Raw genomic sequence first — 16599 nt, 5'->3', positions numbered from 1 at the left:
GGAGGGAAGGATGGAGGGAATGTGTATTTTCAGAAATTATTAGGAAAATAAACCATGCATAGAAGTGCACAGAAGTCACAATGACATCTTGGAGAGAACTCTAATAAAAGCACACACAAAAAGAGAATATTTAACCTATAAATATTATATAACAAAGAACTGGTATTTTCTTGGTTCAGAGGTAATGAAGAGTTCAATCTCTTGGATTAGCTGAAGGCGTTACAATAACAGCACGGCCATCAACATTAAAGATGTGACCATTTTCACCTTGAAATTAGGGGGCCCAGTGGGGAAAGGGAGGCCAAAACCTCTAACAATTTTCAGGGGTGTGAGGAACAAAATTTGTGGGGTGGATCTCACTGATCCAGTAGTACTTCTTCTGGTGGCCAGTGGCAGACATTCCTCTGCAGAAGATTCCTAGACTGACATTACATGATGATGCAGCCTCCCTTCAACGGGGGCTTCTGGGATTTATTTTTTTTAAAGTGCAAAGAGGCACTTTAAAAAGTGACGATTCTCTTGTATTTAGCAAGGGGAGAGCAACCATTTCGTGCACATCCCTAGACTCTACCCAGCCCCAGCACAGCAACTCTCTAGTGGCTGTCTGGTATCTACCTTATGCTTCTTTTAAGATTGTGAGCCCTTTGGGGACAGGGACCAATCTTTGTTAATTTTTTCTATACAAACTGCATTGAGAATTTTTTTTTTTGTTGACAGCAGTATACAAATATTTGGGGTAGTAGTAATGGGAGGCCATTTACAGGGACCTACATAGCTGATTCTGAAATTCCTAAATGCCCAATCTGGTTGCTCTTCTTCAGACAGCATCTCCACTGTGATGTCCCCATATGAAACCGGCTCTTCTGTGAAAGGCCAATAGTGATCACATTTTACCTGGAAGGGAAAAGACAATCAGAAGTTCACACAGACTCAAGAAAAACTTGGCAAGCAACTCAGCAGAACTTTAGGTCAAAGGAGGGACATCCACACAGAGAGATGTATGTCTGTTTAATTAAAAGAAGATTGGGCAAAGGAGATAATTCTAAACATTATGGCACTACTTGTGAATATTCAGAACGTCTGGCTGACCACAGCAGGAACCAGACTACTAGCCTACATGGACTTCAAGTTCAACCTCCTCCATTCTCTGATAGCCACAGCGCATTCCACAACATACCCTTCTTTTCTCATTGCATTGTGTAAGCATAACAATGATTTGCGATTTCTGCTGGAGTACCATCTTCCAAAAGTCATTCCGTGTCTCTGGCAGTGGCCCCTGGGTTGCAATGTACTCCTGCGGAGAGTTGTAACCCTACATGAGAAAAGATATTGTGATAACTATTATGGCTTTCGGCAGGCATTCGAGAGCAGGGGATTTTCCTCAAACATATGGGAGATCTACAAGTATTTTGCAAGTCAGAGGCAATATCACCCATACAGTTTTTCTTATACCTGTTGCCCTTATAGCCAAGTACTCTGACTTTCCCTGGGGGGAAGAATGGGCTGAGCTGCAAAGTTTTACCAATAGTACCCAACAAATCGTCGGATTAAAACCCATGTGCTAAGACTAAGTGTCTCCAGAGTGGCAGTTAGAATGGAACTCTATGTCCCACGAGATCTATTTCCCTCCCAGTTTCCTTATTTCTTGCCATTCTCCAAAGACGATCATTTCAGTAGGCTTCAGTTATGTTTTGTTTCACTTTGCTTTTGCTGGCTCTCTGATGTTCGCTGTTATGCTACTTGCTCTCTTTGTGCTATTTTAGCAAAGAAAAGCATGGTAGACATGTCTATAAGAAAGAATTAACACCTCATTGGATGTCCTATTCCAAGAGAGATGGTTTTCAGGCATTGTCACCAACTGTGAAGGAATGAGGCCTAGATCTTTTGGTTTTTGTAAATTAGTCCTAATATTGTGAATAGCTTTAATATTCCTAACCTACTTCATTATTGTGAATCGGATTTCTGTGTTAATATGGTAGCCAAAGAGAACTGGCAGGGTCAAAAGTTCATGGCTTCTGCTCAAGCAAGATTCAGTTAAAGATGATGCAATCTACTGAGTGAATTTTGGAGGGAAAGGGAACTTGGATATAATTGGTCGCATTTTGTAAAATGGAGCGGACTGAAGTTACACTGATTGGATTGTTTAAAAAAAACTGTTAAGCAAAAAATGTGTATAAGAGGTGGTCGCTTTTAGCACAGCTCAGTTCAGTTTGGAGATCAGAGTGTGCAAGTCGGAGCTAAGAATCGAGGAAAACAAGCAGTGCAGTCAAGAAACTACAAGTTGGAGAATCGCAGGAGCTGAGTCCTGTCCAAGGGAAGGAGCTGAGTCCTGTAGAAGATTTCCTAGCTAAGACTGAGAGAGTCAGTGTTGAGGCTATAGCAATTATCAAAATCACTTACATAGAATGGAGACTCTCTGATAAGGGCTGAAATTGCAGAAGAACCAGGCTGGATTGAACCCCAAGTCTATAACTGTGATCAGGACCTGAGACAGCACTAGGAACTGTTTTAGTAGACCCAACCATAGCAAGAAAAAAAAAAAAGTCTACTTGGTGGCAGTGGTAAAGAATTGATATCACGGGGCTGGTGAGATCTGCAAGGTATCACACAGGATAGGGAGCTATTCCTCCAACATACTGCACAGTGATATGTGGAAGGTAGAGCCCTTCCTGTGCTGTTGCAGAACAGGGCAGTTCCACTCTGTCTAAAAGTTGCACAAATGCAGTTGTGTGATATGAAATGTACAGTGCGCAACTGCATTTGCACAACTTTCACGCAGAGTAGAAATACTCTGTTCTGCAACAGTAGGGTGCATATTCATAGACATGGAGCAGAAAGGGTGGTGCTCTATTCCCCATGTATCACTGTGCAGTATATGGGTGCCCATCTTTAGGGAATCTTTTCCACATTTGTTTTTCTGCTGTGGAGCGGCCACGGAGCATCTGCACTTTGCAGAGGATTCCGGGCAGTGTTTGAGGGTGCCCTCTCAGTTCATTTGGACTGCCCCACATTTGCATTAAGAGACGGATGCTGGGTTGGGAATTCTGTATCAGCCCTCAGGAGGTGTAGTTTTGCCCTTATGTGCGAGATTGTGTATTATCAGGGACACCCTTAGGGTGGGCTGGAGTTTATTTCCTGCCTCAAGAGACCACAGACTTTCAAAAACCAGGCCAATCTGCATAAACCTGCCCCACAATCTCTGCAACCCCATTCTCTTCATGGTCATGCTGAATTGGGACACTTAGCCCGCTCTCCCCGCAGATTATCAAGAGGCAGCCTTTGGGCAGCTGCATCGGCCACCCACACGACTGCTGGCTCTATCACGGAGCCTGCGGGGATCAGGGGCCGTGCAGCCCCCGGAAATTCCAGGATGCCCCATGCAAACGTGTGGGGCATCCTGAAGAGACCCCCGAGCCCGAGAGGCTGCTTGCAGCCTCCCGGTTGGGGGTCTACTCATGTGTCACCATGTGCCGCAGCAAAACACGAGCAAAAAGATAAGGTGAACGGAGCGCTTGCTCTGTTAACCTTGTCTAAAGGAAGGGGTGATTAGGCGGGGTAGCCGCCTTGGGAGCACCGGCTCGACTGCGAGCTCGCTGGTTCCCATGATCCCTGGAAAGCAGACTAAGCTCCCTTAGCCTGCTTTTCAGTGATCATGAGAATAGCTTCAATGGCTCACATTCAGATTAGCACTGCAATGATGTAGCAATGTCTTTGCAGTCCATAGTCACACCATTGCATAAGGGAGGAAGAGCAATTTTTGCCAGTCTCCCCTTCCCTCTGAATCCCACTGTGCTTCTCAAAATATGTCACTGAGGGGTGTGTGACCCTCAGAGACATATTTTCAGGAGGCCCAATGGTCTTCAGAGGGAAAGTGAGACAGTCAGATATCTCCCCATGCACAATGGCATAGCACTAGTATGGATGTCAGGCACTGATGCAGCAGTCCTAGCTTGACTGTCAGCCAAAGTTAAGGATTTGTGTTGTTGTTGTTTTTGCTATTAACAATTTTAATTATGTTTTTTTATTGAAATGCATTATATGATTTACAAACATTTCCCCGCATATCCAGCTCCTTTGAGAAGTCCATAATGCTGGAAAAAGTTGAAGGAAAGAGAAGAAGAGGACAACCAGCTGCAAGGTGGATGGACTCGTTGATGGACAGCAATGAATGCACCAGTGAGAGGCCATAAAGGCCAAGTTGAAGACAGATCACCCTGGTGAGAATCTATCTATGTGGTTGCTTCGAGTCGACACCGACTTATGTTTCGGGCTCAAGCCTAGTTAAAAAGTTAAGTTTTTATATATGTAGAGAATATTCACTCTGTCAAAAGGCTTATATCTTATTCACACTCTATCTAGAATTCCCTTAACAAATATTAATCATCATCATTATCCTTTTGCTGATTTGAATCCAAGTAACTTACAGGGATATAGTTGGCATTAATGTAATCGGAGCCTTCTTCTTCATTCATCGAAACCAATCGAACACGGCTGAAATCATCTGCCACAGGAAAAACATTGAAAGGTGAATTGAGCTTAGAGGCTCTTCACAAACCAATTGGACAGTTCCTAATTAAACTTCTGAAAGCTTAGCATAAATTTGCACACATTTGGGAGAAACCAGGACTGCAGGCGGGCCAGCTTAATGAATGCTTCAGAAAATCCACAACTATGTACGGTGTGGAAACACCTTCATTACTGCTACCCATAAGAATCCTTCCCTTTGGGTCTCTTGGAGCTCATTAAACCCACAAAGGCAACTCATGTTGCAGAGTAGAATTGGTTTTTAAACATATTCATTGCTAACAAATGTGTGTCCTATCAAAGAAAGGAAAAAAGCAACTAAGCCTCTTTCAGTATTCTTAAAATATTCCAGGCACACACAGATGCGTACTCTTTCTAGGCTTTAAGGATATAGCTTTGATTATGAAGTTGGATTTTTTTTTTTGTTTCCTTGCTTATTTGTTATTTTAAAGATAGCACTTATTAATAATTTCTTTACACTGTTTTATGCATAAGTGCTTTATGTTCATCAGTAGGATTCCTGCAACTTGGAATCAGTGGAGTTTCCCCCACCCCCATTTTCTTTTCCGTTGTAGCTATACTTTCTGGTAATGTGCGGTTTTCTCCATGCTTGCATTTTCAAAATAAAAATGTCATGTTAAAACCTACAGATTTCTCATTCCAGGAAAAGCATAGACTTTTCATTCAAATGTGTGAAAATCAGCTCACATGTTTTATAATCCATGTGTAGATTAAGCTCCTGTGCTCAGAATTAATTGCACATATTTGACTGCATTGCTTTTAAGGGGACATGCATGGATGTGCCTCCCCAGGGCTCTGTTTCTCCTTCCCTGCCCATGCAGCGCAATGGTCCAAGCAAGACGCATGCACACTGGCTGTATCCCCAGTATCCTCTACTTCTTGCCAGGATGCAACCTACTCAATCTGGCCTGTTAATTTTAACCAACAAGCCTTTAATCAAAGGGAGGAGCTCTGAAATAGATGGAGATAACTAATCTCTTTGTGGGTGCATTTCAAATAGTCATGCATGTGACCACTCGCATGTCTGAATCAGATTAAAGTTCCTAGTCAGGCTGAGGGCTCACTCTCACTCACTCTCTGAGGCTATTCTGACAATCACTAGAAATCGGGCTAAGGGAGCCCAGCCCGGTTTGTAGTGATTGCTAGAACTGCCGGGCTTACCCACAAGCCCGGTGGTTCCATGGCAGCTAGCCCACCTAGGAACCCCTCCCCTTAAACACAGTTAACGGAGCACTCACTCCGTTAACCATGTTTTTGCAGTCATGAGGCGCCGCGCCATGACGACTCTCGAGGAGACCTGCACTGGGTGGCTCCAACAAGCCTCCCAGCCTCAGGGGTCTCTCCAGGATGTCCCGCACACTCATGCAAGGCATCCTGGGACTTCCGGGAGCCGGCCGGCTCTTGATCCCCGCTGCCCCTGCAGGCTCCATGATGGAGCCGGCAATCTTGTGGGCGGCTGATCCGGCTGCCCAGGGACGGCTCCCCGCACAAACCCTAATGGCACTTCACACTAATTGTGTGAAGCACCTCTCTGTGTTCCTCCTCCCACAACTAGCCTTGCTTCTTCTCTTATCCCCTCCTCAAATTAGGAGCACATTCAAGTGTGTTCTCCACAATGAGGATCCTGCAGGTCCCTTTAAACTAGAAAGGGATATTACACAGGGGTCTCTTGAGGCCTCCTTAAGTCTAGGTTTGCCAATTGAACCCCTTGCCTCTCTCATGGGACAGCAAAAGGTTATTCAAGGGATTGACACTGACAATGATGAACGTGCTATGGCTGACATCCAGACCAACACTGCAAAACGCAGAAATATAGGAAGCTGACTTATACCAAGTCAGACCATTTGTCCATCTTGCTCAGTATTGTCTACACTGACTGACAGCAACTCGCCTAGGCTGCGGGCAGGCGTAGCTCCCAGGCCTACCTGGAGATGCCAGAGATCCCTAGGGCCTTCTGCGTACCAAGCAGTTGCTCTTCCACTGAGCTGTGGCCCCATCTCCTGAGAGAATAGGGGTGTGCGGAACCAGTTCGAATCGAACCGGGTTTGATTCGAACTGGCTCCGTTCAACCAGTTCAAACTGGAACCAGACTGGCCAAAAAAAAAAAAAAAGGTGGCCAGCCCAAGTTTGAACCAGACCAGGCCCAGTCCGATGTGGACTAGTTTGACCCAGTTTGAGGCTATGCTTGTAAAGGGGAATCCATTGAGGATTCCTCTTTACAAGCAAAGGGGAACCCTGCCTTTAAAAGGGTTCTAAGGGTGACCAGGAGGGGCGGCGAGATGGCATCTTAGCAGCTTTGGTGGTGACAAGACAAAAAGTCCTCTAAACCCCACTGGTACTCCCCCCGCAGCAGTGTGGGCCATTGACGGCCCAATGCTGGCCTTTGCAGATATGCAGAGGCCATTTGCATGACCTCCATGCATGCACAGAGGCCATTTGTGTTCCCCTTTAAATGGGGAATCCTTTTAAAAGCAGAGTTCTCCTTTGCTTGTAAAGGGGAATCCTTATCAGATTCCCCATTACAAGTATAGCCCTCAAACTGGGTCAAACCGCATTGGTTCGACTGAATGGACCGGACTGCTAGCCAGTTCGACAGAACCGGCTCATAGATCAGGGGTTTGGTTCGAATTCGAACTGCACTGCCACACCCGGTTCTGTACACACCCCATAAGGGGAATATTTTACAGTGCTCACATGCAGTCGCCCATCCAAATGCAAACTGAGCCAGAACCTGCTTAGCAAAGAAGACAGGACCACAAGACCAGCTCACAAGTATGTTGCATAAGCGCATGGATGTTGTGCTGGCTAGCTCCGCTATATCAGGAACCTGCATTCCAGACTAGTGCAAGCATCCTTGTTTCTGTGCAACAAGGTGTGCAATCTGTGCTGTGCCTCCTGCTGGGAAACCCCTTCTTCCAACCATATAAGCTACAGGGAATATTTGTGCAAGAGGACAACTTTGGGATCTTCCACAGCTGTGCAGTCTTCTTGTGGATGTGCAGCCTTTTTTTGTTAGACATCCACAAGCACCACATTAGTCTATAGGTCAGTCATTATTTTAAAATGCAGATACAATCTTTTCCCGTTCCCATCCAGAATCTTTGATTTCACTGTGCAGTCAGTTATTTTGGTCATCCCAGAGTTGCCAAATGGATGAACTGTGTGTTGGAAGTGAAGGACTATACGCTGTTTCTTGTCTCAGTGACAAAGGAGGACAGACTAGTGAGTTAGAGGGCTAGAGGGTCAAGAAATTGGTCATCCCCTCTCTGCTGCTCTGACACTATCCCTTTGATATGTAGATTGCTAATCTTAGGGAGTTCCTTCCTTCCAACCACTTCCTTCCTCTCTCCCTTCTCTTCCCTTCCTTCTATCTTGCAACATGCAAGCTCCTCTTTCCTGCACCATGTGTGCAGAGATGCAGAATCCATCTGCATCCAGCTAGATAGATAGATTAGAGATCCTAACTCCTCACTTTCCTATCCAGAATGGAGTTCTCTAATAAATATCATTTATATTGATTTGAAACTATGAACTGGCTCCAAGTTACTTTATTCTCAGCATACACGCATGCCTAACTAAATTCTGCTGTGTTGTGCCTCTGTGCACTTTGCTATAATGAAAAAAGGTTTCTCCTACCAGAGAGAATTCCCAACAGGTTATGGGCCAGCACGCTTCCAGAGCTCCTTCACACCAACATTAAACAGATAGATATCAAGGTGTGTGGCCAGGGCATTTCCTGGTAGTGAAGGGGATGGTCAGCGTGCATGCCCCCTTCCTCTGGACACATTCTGTGTTGGGTGGGTAAAGAGTCACATGTGAAGAACGTCACGGAGTTGCATTTTAAAGGGACAACTGTGAGAAATGAAGATGCGCACTCAGACATTTCCATTGGAATACATTGAGTCTATCCTTTGCGCGTGTGGATTTCTGACAAATGAACTGATTCATTGTACCACCTTATGCTGAATGTATTTCCAGCTCTGTGTACTTTAGTTTGGGATTGGGGAATTCAGGATACTAGGTGCATTTTGTAACTATGTATTTCTTCCCATTAGTTGTGCCTATTATATTATTTATTAAATGGCCTTTGAATAGTTTGGCGGGGCTCTGTTTGGTTTATGCATATCTGATATAGAGGTCTCAGTATGTAGTGTTAGTCTCTGGCACACTCAGACCAGCCATTATGTCACAGAACAGTGCCCAGTGCCCAATGCCTGGAAGCAGTGTTACACACAAGCAAGAATGCAAAATGGACACAATCCCCGCATCATAACTTACAAGGTAGGATATTAGTGTAGCGATTTTTACTGCGATTCATGGGAAGGTCAGCAGCAAAGTGAGGGATATCCAACCCAATAAGCTTCAGCTCCTGCACATGACACAAAATGGGGAAAGGGGGAGACACCTGTTGAGCTTATTATACATACAAACAGCATCATTTATTTATTTATATACCCTTGTTCAGCAGCAAAGTTCTCAAAGCGGTTCACACAGGAAAAAAGAATAATGGAAAGAAGATGGTTCCCTTTCCATAAAGGGCTCATATTCTAGAAAGTAACACCAGCAACAGTCAGTGGAGAGATGTTATGCTGGGTTACAGAGACAGTTGCTCCCCCATAGGAGCAACTGTCTCTGTAACCCAGCATAACACCCATAGATAAATATGAGAGCCGCCATTTTTAAAATATGCCACAGTTAGCAGAGGAGGGATAGATGGACGGACGGATGGACCACAACACTATTCAGACATCACACTGCACATGAGTACAGGTGTTTGTACACAGGCACATGTTCTTTTGCAGACATGCATTCTTTTTAAAAGTGAACCTGGGTACAGACCCTCTCAAATGCAGGTACAGCTAGTGGTTGGGCTGTATGTGGGTACGATAAACACAGACTGAATGTGTGTTGAACATAATGTGTGAAACTAAATAGTTGAAGAGCCTCCACATCTCTGACTACTTGAAAAAAAGTCTCTAAAGACTTATTTCTTTTCACCCAAGCCTTTTAACTGGACTGCGGGCTTTAAATCATTTTAAGGTTTATTTGTAATCTGCTTTATGTTCTTATAAACTGCCCAGAGATGGGAGTTTAGGGTGGTCTACAAATTTGAAAAACAAAAACAAACACCTTATCTATTTCCTCGAGGAAATTCTGCACAAAGTAAGAGTTCAACTAGCAAGCTAGTTAGTACCCAAATGGAGACTTACCTCAAACTGCAGAGAGAACTTGTAGTCGGAATCTTTCGCCATATCCTTGATGTAGCTGTCAAAGTCATCCAGCTGGACAGGGCTTTGAAAAACACAAACATACAGGGAACATCTGTCATTCATAAAAACCATCATCTGGTGATCAGGCACTGGAGGGAAGCCACAGTCAAACACTCCATTAAGCACCGCTTGGGCCACCCCTGAACTCAGTCACAACTAACTTTTGACTGGCCATCATGTAAACTTGCCCTCATTTGTTAGCTTTATACCCTGGAAAAAAATGAAGGTGACCCAAGCACTCTCTATTGCCTAATTATCGTGTTCTAATTTGCAAAGACTGAAGCGTGTACACACATTCCTTTTTCCGTTTCCTTGAAGCACCACCCCCCAAGGAACTTGTCTCTTATCAACAGTTAATTACTCCTGTTTACCTGTTAGCATTAATGATCCAGTGCATAATTAGCAACTGTCATTAGAGCTCCGTGCTGAGAGAAGGGAACGGAACTGATAAGAGATAGGTTCTTGAGGTTCTTCACACTTTGTCATTATTAACTAAAGCAAGCCCTGTTGGAATCGCTAACTAGAGATAATGGATTTTCCCCCAATGGCTAATTTTCTACCAATCAGGAAACATTTTTATCGTGCAGTATCTGCTGCAAAGATTAAGCAGAAACCACACAATTTCTCTTGCTTAGATGTAATTGTCAGTGCTGGCTCCAGGTTTCGGAGTGGCCCTTGGGTAAGGCAACCTTGTGGAGGGGGGGCTTCCCACAGTGTGGGCCCCCTCCTCTTTGCTTCTGCTCACCACCATTCAGTTGACAGGGAGAGAACTGGCAGCCTGTGGAAGCTATCCCTCGCCCACCATGTGCTTGCGTGCCCCCTCTTGGCCAATGGGAAGGAACAGGCAGGAAAGGGAACAGATAATGGTGAGGGGCCAGGGGACACTTGGTGGTGGCCCCTTTGCAAAACTGGGCATTGGAAGGTACACGACTCTACCAACCCCTAAGTTCAGCCCTGGTCATTGTCTCTTAAAAAGATCAAGTTGGGCAGCAGGTTTTTAGGGGTCTCTGGGGAAGAGAACTTCAGAGGTTTATGGAGTCCTACCTCACCTCAAATAACAAGAGGGAATGCCACACAGAAACAGCAGTAGCAAAAGAAAACACTGGCTGACATCTTGACTAAATTATTCAGTGAAATTCCTATTGAAACTAAGTAGTCCTTTAGAGTAACTCCTGAGTAGTACTATTCAGTACTACTCAGGATACCAGCTTCTGTCCTCTTACTGCTGCATGAAGCCAGAACCAGACATGATGGGAGATGTATGTTTGCCACTTAAACTAGCAGCCCCACGTCCCCCCTCCCCCCCCCCCAGTGGTGACGCCTGGTGCTGAAAAACATCTGAAATGCCATTAGAGTATTGCCAGTTTTTCTGCCTTCCACAAATTGCAGCCAATCAAGCAGAGGGTGGGTTCACATAACTTGCCAAAAGTCTGTACCAAGTCCTGGAGTAGGAAGCAGTGGTTCCTGTGGTGCACATGCTCTTGTGTGGTGTGTCATTCAGACCTATTCAAGTCCAGCTGGCCACCAGCCAACCTGGCTTGGTACTGGCTACATTCGCACGCAACGTGAAACTGGAGTTTAAGGGGCCAGAGGTTGCCAAACCTGTTCATTCAAATGCAGGACACTTTGGTGAAACTCTGGTTCCACACGGAGAGCAACCTGAGGTTTCACTCTCTAGTTTGAACCCTCGGTGAGTTTCACCGCTCCAACCTGAGATTTGCCACAGCCCATTACACGTGAATGCAAAAGTGCAGGCTCGGCTGTCTGGAACCAAGGTGAGGGAGGAAGCTCCTCTCTCTCCTGCTGTGATTGGCTGTGTGGGTTGCCCTTCATGTGGGAAGGAAGCCCACACAGCCTCTTCCCCCTCTGCTCCCCGTTACATCCAAATTTGGACAGAAGAGCGGGCAGGGGTGGGGGGGAGTGGTGCCACATTACATGTGAATGCCACTGTTTCTAAGCAAATTTCATAACCAAGGGATGAATTTGGCTTGACAAGGTCCATTTACATGACATACTCCAGGAACCTCTCCTGGACTTCATGTAGTGGGCCATGTTAACCTGCCCAGAGTGAGAGTAGGGTCAGGAAATTTTGCATCAGAGCAACACCCATCCACTTTTACAAAACTTGAGGCAACTGGATGAAGAATCTCACCACTCTCATGACATTTCCTGGTTGGTTTGGAAGCAGTGGGAGTGTCTTTAGTGAGCATCTAAAGTAGACAGGGTAAGCAGGGGCACACCTAGATGATTTTGGCACCTGGACCAGCCCTTCCCCCAAAACCTCCGTGCCATTTTTTTTTAAAGGACAATGCTTCCACACGGTCAAGGGGTGCCTGCGGGGGGTGGGGAGAGTAGTCCTCCTCCCACTCCCCCCCCCGCGGTGGCAGCAGCAATGGGCACATTCTCTCTGCCCAGTGACTGCCGTGAACTGCAATGTGCTTGCGCAGTTCAGAAAAAGATTGTCGCAAGCCTGTGATGTCACAGGCTTGTGACAATCTTTTTCTGAACTCAGCGGGCGCACCTCACTGTTCACAGCAACTGCTGGGCAGAGAGGACACACGCAGCAGTCACTCCCCCCATCGCTGCCACCAGGGGGGGGAATTGACTACTCAGCTCCATCCCCCACCCCCACCGCCACCCATTGGCCGTGCAGTGGCTTTGGTTTAAAAAACAAACAAACAGCACATTGGTTAGTCGCGGCAGGCAGGCAGCGGGTTGCTGAAGGTGGCCCCCCGGTCATTTGGAGGGACCCCCGGACCTTGGAGGTCATGGTTTGGGGGTTAGAGCACCTCTGAGGTTAAGAGGCCCCAAGATCTGGGGCTTAGAGTGCCTCTGAGGGTAAGAGGCATCATTTGGTAGAGTTGGGAATAAAGTCTAGCATTAACCAGTTTACAATTGCATCATCATGAAAGAAGCAGCATAACCCAACCGTTTAACTGGGGGAAAGCCATAACACCATCTTATTCAGTTGCGTGGCAAAATGTAAGAAGGACCCACAGCTAAGGGAGGACTTTTAGCTCAACAGTAGAGCTTATGTTTCACATGCACAGGGTCCCAGATTGAATCCCTAGTATCTCTATTTAAAGGATCTCAAGAAGCACAGCTAGGAAAGAACTCTACATGAGATTCTGAAGAAGTGCCACTCAGACCAATGTGTTGACTCAATATGAACCAGTCTCATAAGCTGGGGTGAAGGCTTGCCCAACCCATTTGTTTTCCCATTGGCACAGGCAAACTGGGGTTACGGTGGCCAACATTCCATGCAGAAGAATATCAGTGTTATGATGCTGTGCAGCTTGAAAGGCAGCCCTGATGGTGTTGCATGACAGGGCGGCTGCAGAATGACTTAGAACACCTTCCGAGAGGTTGTGAAGTTTCCATTATTTCCAATGGAAGTCGCTGCACTACTGGAGAGCTGGCCTTCTGGTAGCAAGCATGGATTGCCCCCTTTGCTAAGCAGAGTCCATTCTGGTTTACATTTGAATGAGAGGCTACATGTGAGCACTGTAAGATATTCCCCTCAAGGGATGGGATCGTTCTGGGAAGAGCACCTCCATGCTTGCATGCCAAACATCCCAGATTCCTTCCCTGGCATCTCCAGATAGGGCTAGGAAAGACTCCTGCCTGCAACCTTGGAGAAACCGCTGCCAGTCTGTGTAGACAATACTGAGCTAGATGGACCAATGGTCTGACTCGGTATAAGGCAGACTCCTATGTTCCTAGGCCCAGAAGTGGTTTTAAGTCATTCAACAGCCATCCTGTCGTGCCGCACCTTTCAAGTTGCTAATCAGCCATGGTGGATCCTTACATTGACGTTCTGCTGCACAGAACATCGGTCACTGACTTCAGTGGGATGCATGTGTGACTAAGCAGATGCAAGAGCAACTGTGATATTTTAATTAATTCATGTATTTTAATATTTATGAAACAGGCATACTTAGTCAGTTTCCTCTTCTTCAATCCATTTTTACTCCTGCAAACAAGAGAGAACCCTGTAGTTAGCTTCATTGCCAATTCTATGATCATGCATCACAATCAGTGTTTTAATGTACAATTGGGGACACTCATTGTTAATGCACTGCAAGCTTCAACACATTAATCTCTGTGACTGAATGATTAAAACCTAGCAGATTTTTAAAATGTTCCAGTTAATCAGGAAAATCACTACCTCTGTGGAACAAGCTTTTATATAATGAATGATCTTGTAGTGCAAAAATACCTTTGCTTACGTTAAGGAATATGGGGCAAAATCCAGAATAAGAAAGTTCAGTGCTAAGTAAGAAGTAGTGGTGCTCCTGATGGCTTCAACTAATTCAGCAATGGCAACCACAGGGGGTGGGGGCAGGAATGATGACAACCTCTCCTTCCCCCGGAAGCATTTTGCAACCCAAAAATATGTCCCTGGGAGTCACACAGCCCTCTGGGACATATTTTTGTGTTGGACAGATCACTTCTATGAGAAGCGGGGGGTAATCAAATTACTCGCAGCCCTGACACATTGCTCATTTGAGAGAAAAGAGATCATAGAGAAGCAAGCAGAGGCTGAAATTACATGTTACGGAGAGTTCTGCACAACCTTCCCACTTTAAAAAAAATGAAACAAGAAACATGCGTGGGAGGAGAGGCAATGTTTTTTTCTCTCTCATTCTCTGAGAGATTAAAACCATCAAAAGCTTTGATCTAATTAAGGAAACACAGCAGGAAATGAACACTGTTTGGCTTATGGTTAAGGAAGAAGAAAACTATTAAAATGACTTACCAAGGGTTAATATAAAATGCCAAGAGATAATCAGTCCAGAGGCAGGAGGGTAACAGAGTTAGGAAAGCAAATACACTCCTACGCCTGTGAGTATTAATAGATAACATACACAGAGATTTTAAAAAACGAATCGTGGAGGATTAGTAGGATAAACAAAAGTCAAGAGAGCAATACATTGCATATTAGATATAGGCAGGGTATGTGTCTTTCATAGTTTTGCAGTCACATTGAATGAGCTCAACATTTGGGACTGGGCAGAAATTCAGCAATCAAGTTCCAGACCTTTAGGCAGTCAATACCTGGTGAACCTTCAGAAGCCAGAAGAGTGGCTGAGTATAATTTATAATGGCTTTAGTGTCTGCAGAGCTTCTTGGCTCTCCTCATGAGTAGCAGAATAAGTTAGGTGCTCATCAAAAGTACACAGAAATTTAGTTGCTTCATCTGAATATCTGCAATTCACCAAATTCAGCACTTCTTGGAATAGAATTTTGATTTAACTCCTTTAGTTTCCCCCCAAATTATTTTCCTTTTAGTACACAGTCCTGGGCATTAGACACATAGAAAAGGTATAAAATGCTATTTTCTATATATTATATAGAATATTCATAGTAACTCTCTTTTTTTTGCAACCAACAGATTAAGCCTTTCAGAGCAGTTATCATTCTTGCTTTAGGATCCATTGTGTGATGAAAGTTAGGATATAAATCCAGAAATAAATACATCTCTTTTGGCTCTTCAAGGGGTCATGAATATCTGTATGATGGCCCATGACCCTGAGGTTTCCTGAAATCATCTTAAAGTAAAGATCTAAAGTAAAGAAGTAGGGTTCTCCTGGAATTCGTAGTCTTTTCTGAAGTTGCAGTTATTGTAGTCAAAGAAAGATTACAAATCTCAGGAATGGTGAAAGACTACACCATTCCTGGACTCCATGAGAAAGTGGGGAAAGGTTCATTGCCCTTTTAAAAGTCAAGTCACAGAAAGTGGCTGCTTTCTCCCTCAAGGTAGAGAGGAAAGAGCAAGAACAGAGGCTTATGTCCTGCTGGTCCTAATAAGTAGTTTTAGGGCGCTGGGGATGGAAGCAAAGCAAAACTTTGTGGTGCCAAAGTGTTCAGCTTTAAGCAAGTGGGATCCCTCAAAATGGGGCTGTTGTATTCTATCTAGCAATCTTTTATGTTTTGTTAGTTATAAGTTTGTCCCTGTGGCGATCTTGTAGAGAGTGTGGGGGGTGGCGTCAAAAAGGACAGGGAGGGAAAGGAGTAGAGTTGCCATACCCCCTGAAATTCCAGGTTTAGCCCATCCAGATTCGCTCGGATTTCAGCTTTCATTAAAAACAAAAAACAAAACAAAAAAGAAGGAAAAAACCTCTAAGCTCTAGCCCTTGTAGAAGTGGAGTTATGGAGTAAAACGTGCAGTCACTATTCTGCTCAAAAATTATTTTCAAGCCAATTTATATAATATGCAAATTAGGCACCCAGATTTGGAAAGCCAGAATATGGCAACTCTAGAAAGGAGAAGACGAATGGAGTTGTTTCTGAATAGAGCTTAGTTAAATGTAAGATTACTTTGTGTTCACAAGGGAAGCAGCTATAAAGCAGAGGCCAAAGTGAATAGGGGATCTTTCTGCAGAGCTCCTTGGCTCTGAAATGATCCCAGAGATGAAGCAGGGTTGTTTCACACAGGCCTACTGCCTTCTCCTTTTGGAGGACTGCTTTGCTCCATCTGAGAATGCCCATTCACACCTCCAGCCTCAGAGGCGAGATGCCTCTGAATAACAGTTGCAGGGGAGCAACAGCAGGAGAGAGGGCATGTCCTGTGGGCTTCTTAGAGGCATCTGGTGGGCCACTGTGGGAAACAGGATGCTGGACTAGATAGATCTTAGGGCTGTCCTTATAAGAGGCCCTGCTTTAGGTCCTGCCACTCTCTGCCGTGAGATTGTTGGATAACTGTGACAGAGCCTTTCTGCTGACATGTCTAAACTGTAGAACTCTTTAATGTATGGGGCCAGCCTCCAGGCAGATTGTAAAA

General features: G+C 45.0%; 1 protein-coding gene across 5 annotated transcripts in view; it reads right to left on the bottom strand.

Moving 5' to 3' along the window:
- The window catches only part of PTPRO (protein tyrosine phosphatase receptor type O), a 212254-nt gene that overhangs the window by 15102 nt on the left and 180553 nt on the right, over nt 1-16599 (bottom strand). For all 5 annotated transcript variants that reach the window (XM_053257391.1, XM_053257392.1, XM_053257393.1 and 2 more), the window contains 7 exons: nt 14575-14658; nt 13753-13788; nt 9756-9837; nt 8824-8914; nt 4425-4501; nt 1178-1312; nt 772-894 (listed from right to left, as the gene is read on the bottom strand). In XM_053257391.1, coding sequence (XP_053113366.1) covers nt 772-894; nt 1178-1312; nt 4425-4501; nt 8824-8914; nt 9756-9837; nt 13753-13788; nt 14575-14658 — 628 coding nt within the window. The remainder of the gene's footprint in view (nt 1-771; nt 895-1177; nt 1313-4424; nt 4502-8823; nt 8915-9755; nt 9838-13752; nt 13789-14574; nt 14659-16599) is intronic.

The sequence above is a fragment of the Hemicordylus capensis genome, chromosome 5 (genome assembly GCF_027244095.1).
Source record: "Hemicordylus capensis ecotype Gifberg chromosome 5, rHemCap1.1.pri, whole genome shotgun sequence".
Taxonomy (NCBI): domain Eukaryota; kingdom Metazoa; phylum Chordata; class Lepidosauria; order Squamata; family Cordylidae; genus Hemicordylus; species Hemicordylus capensis.
Note: the sequence above shows the minus strand (reverse complement) of the source record. Positions and strands in the feature narration are given on the sequence as shown.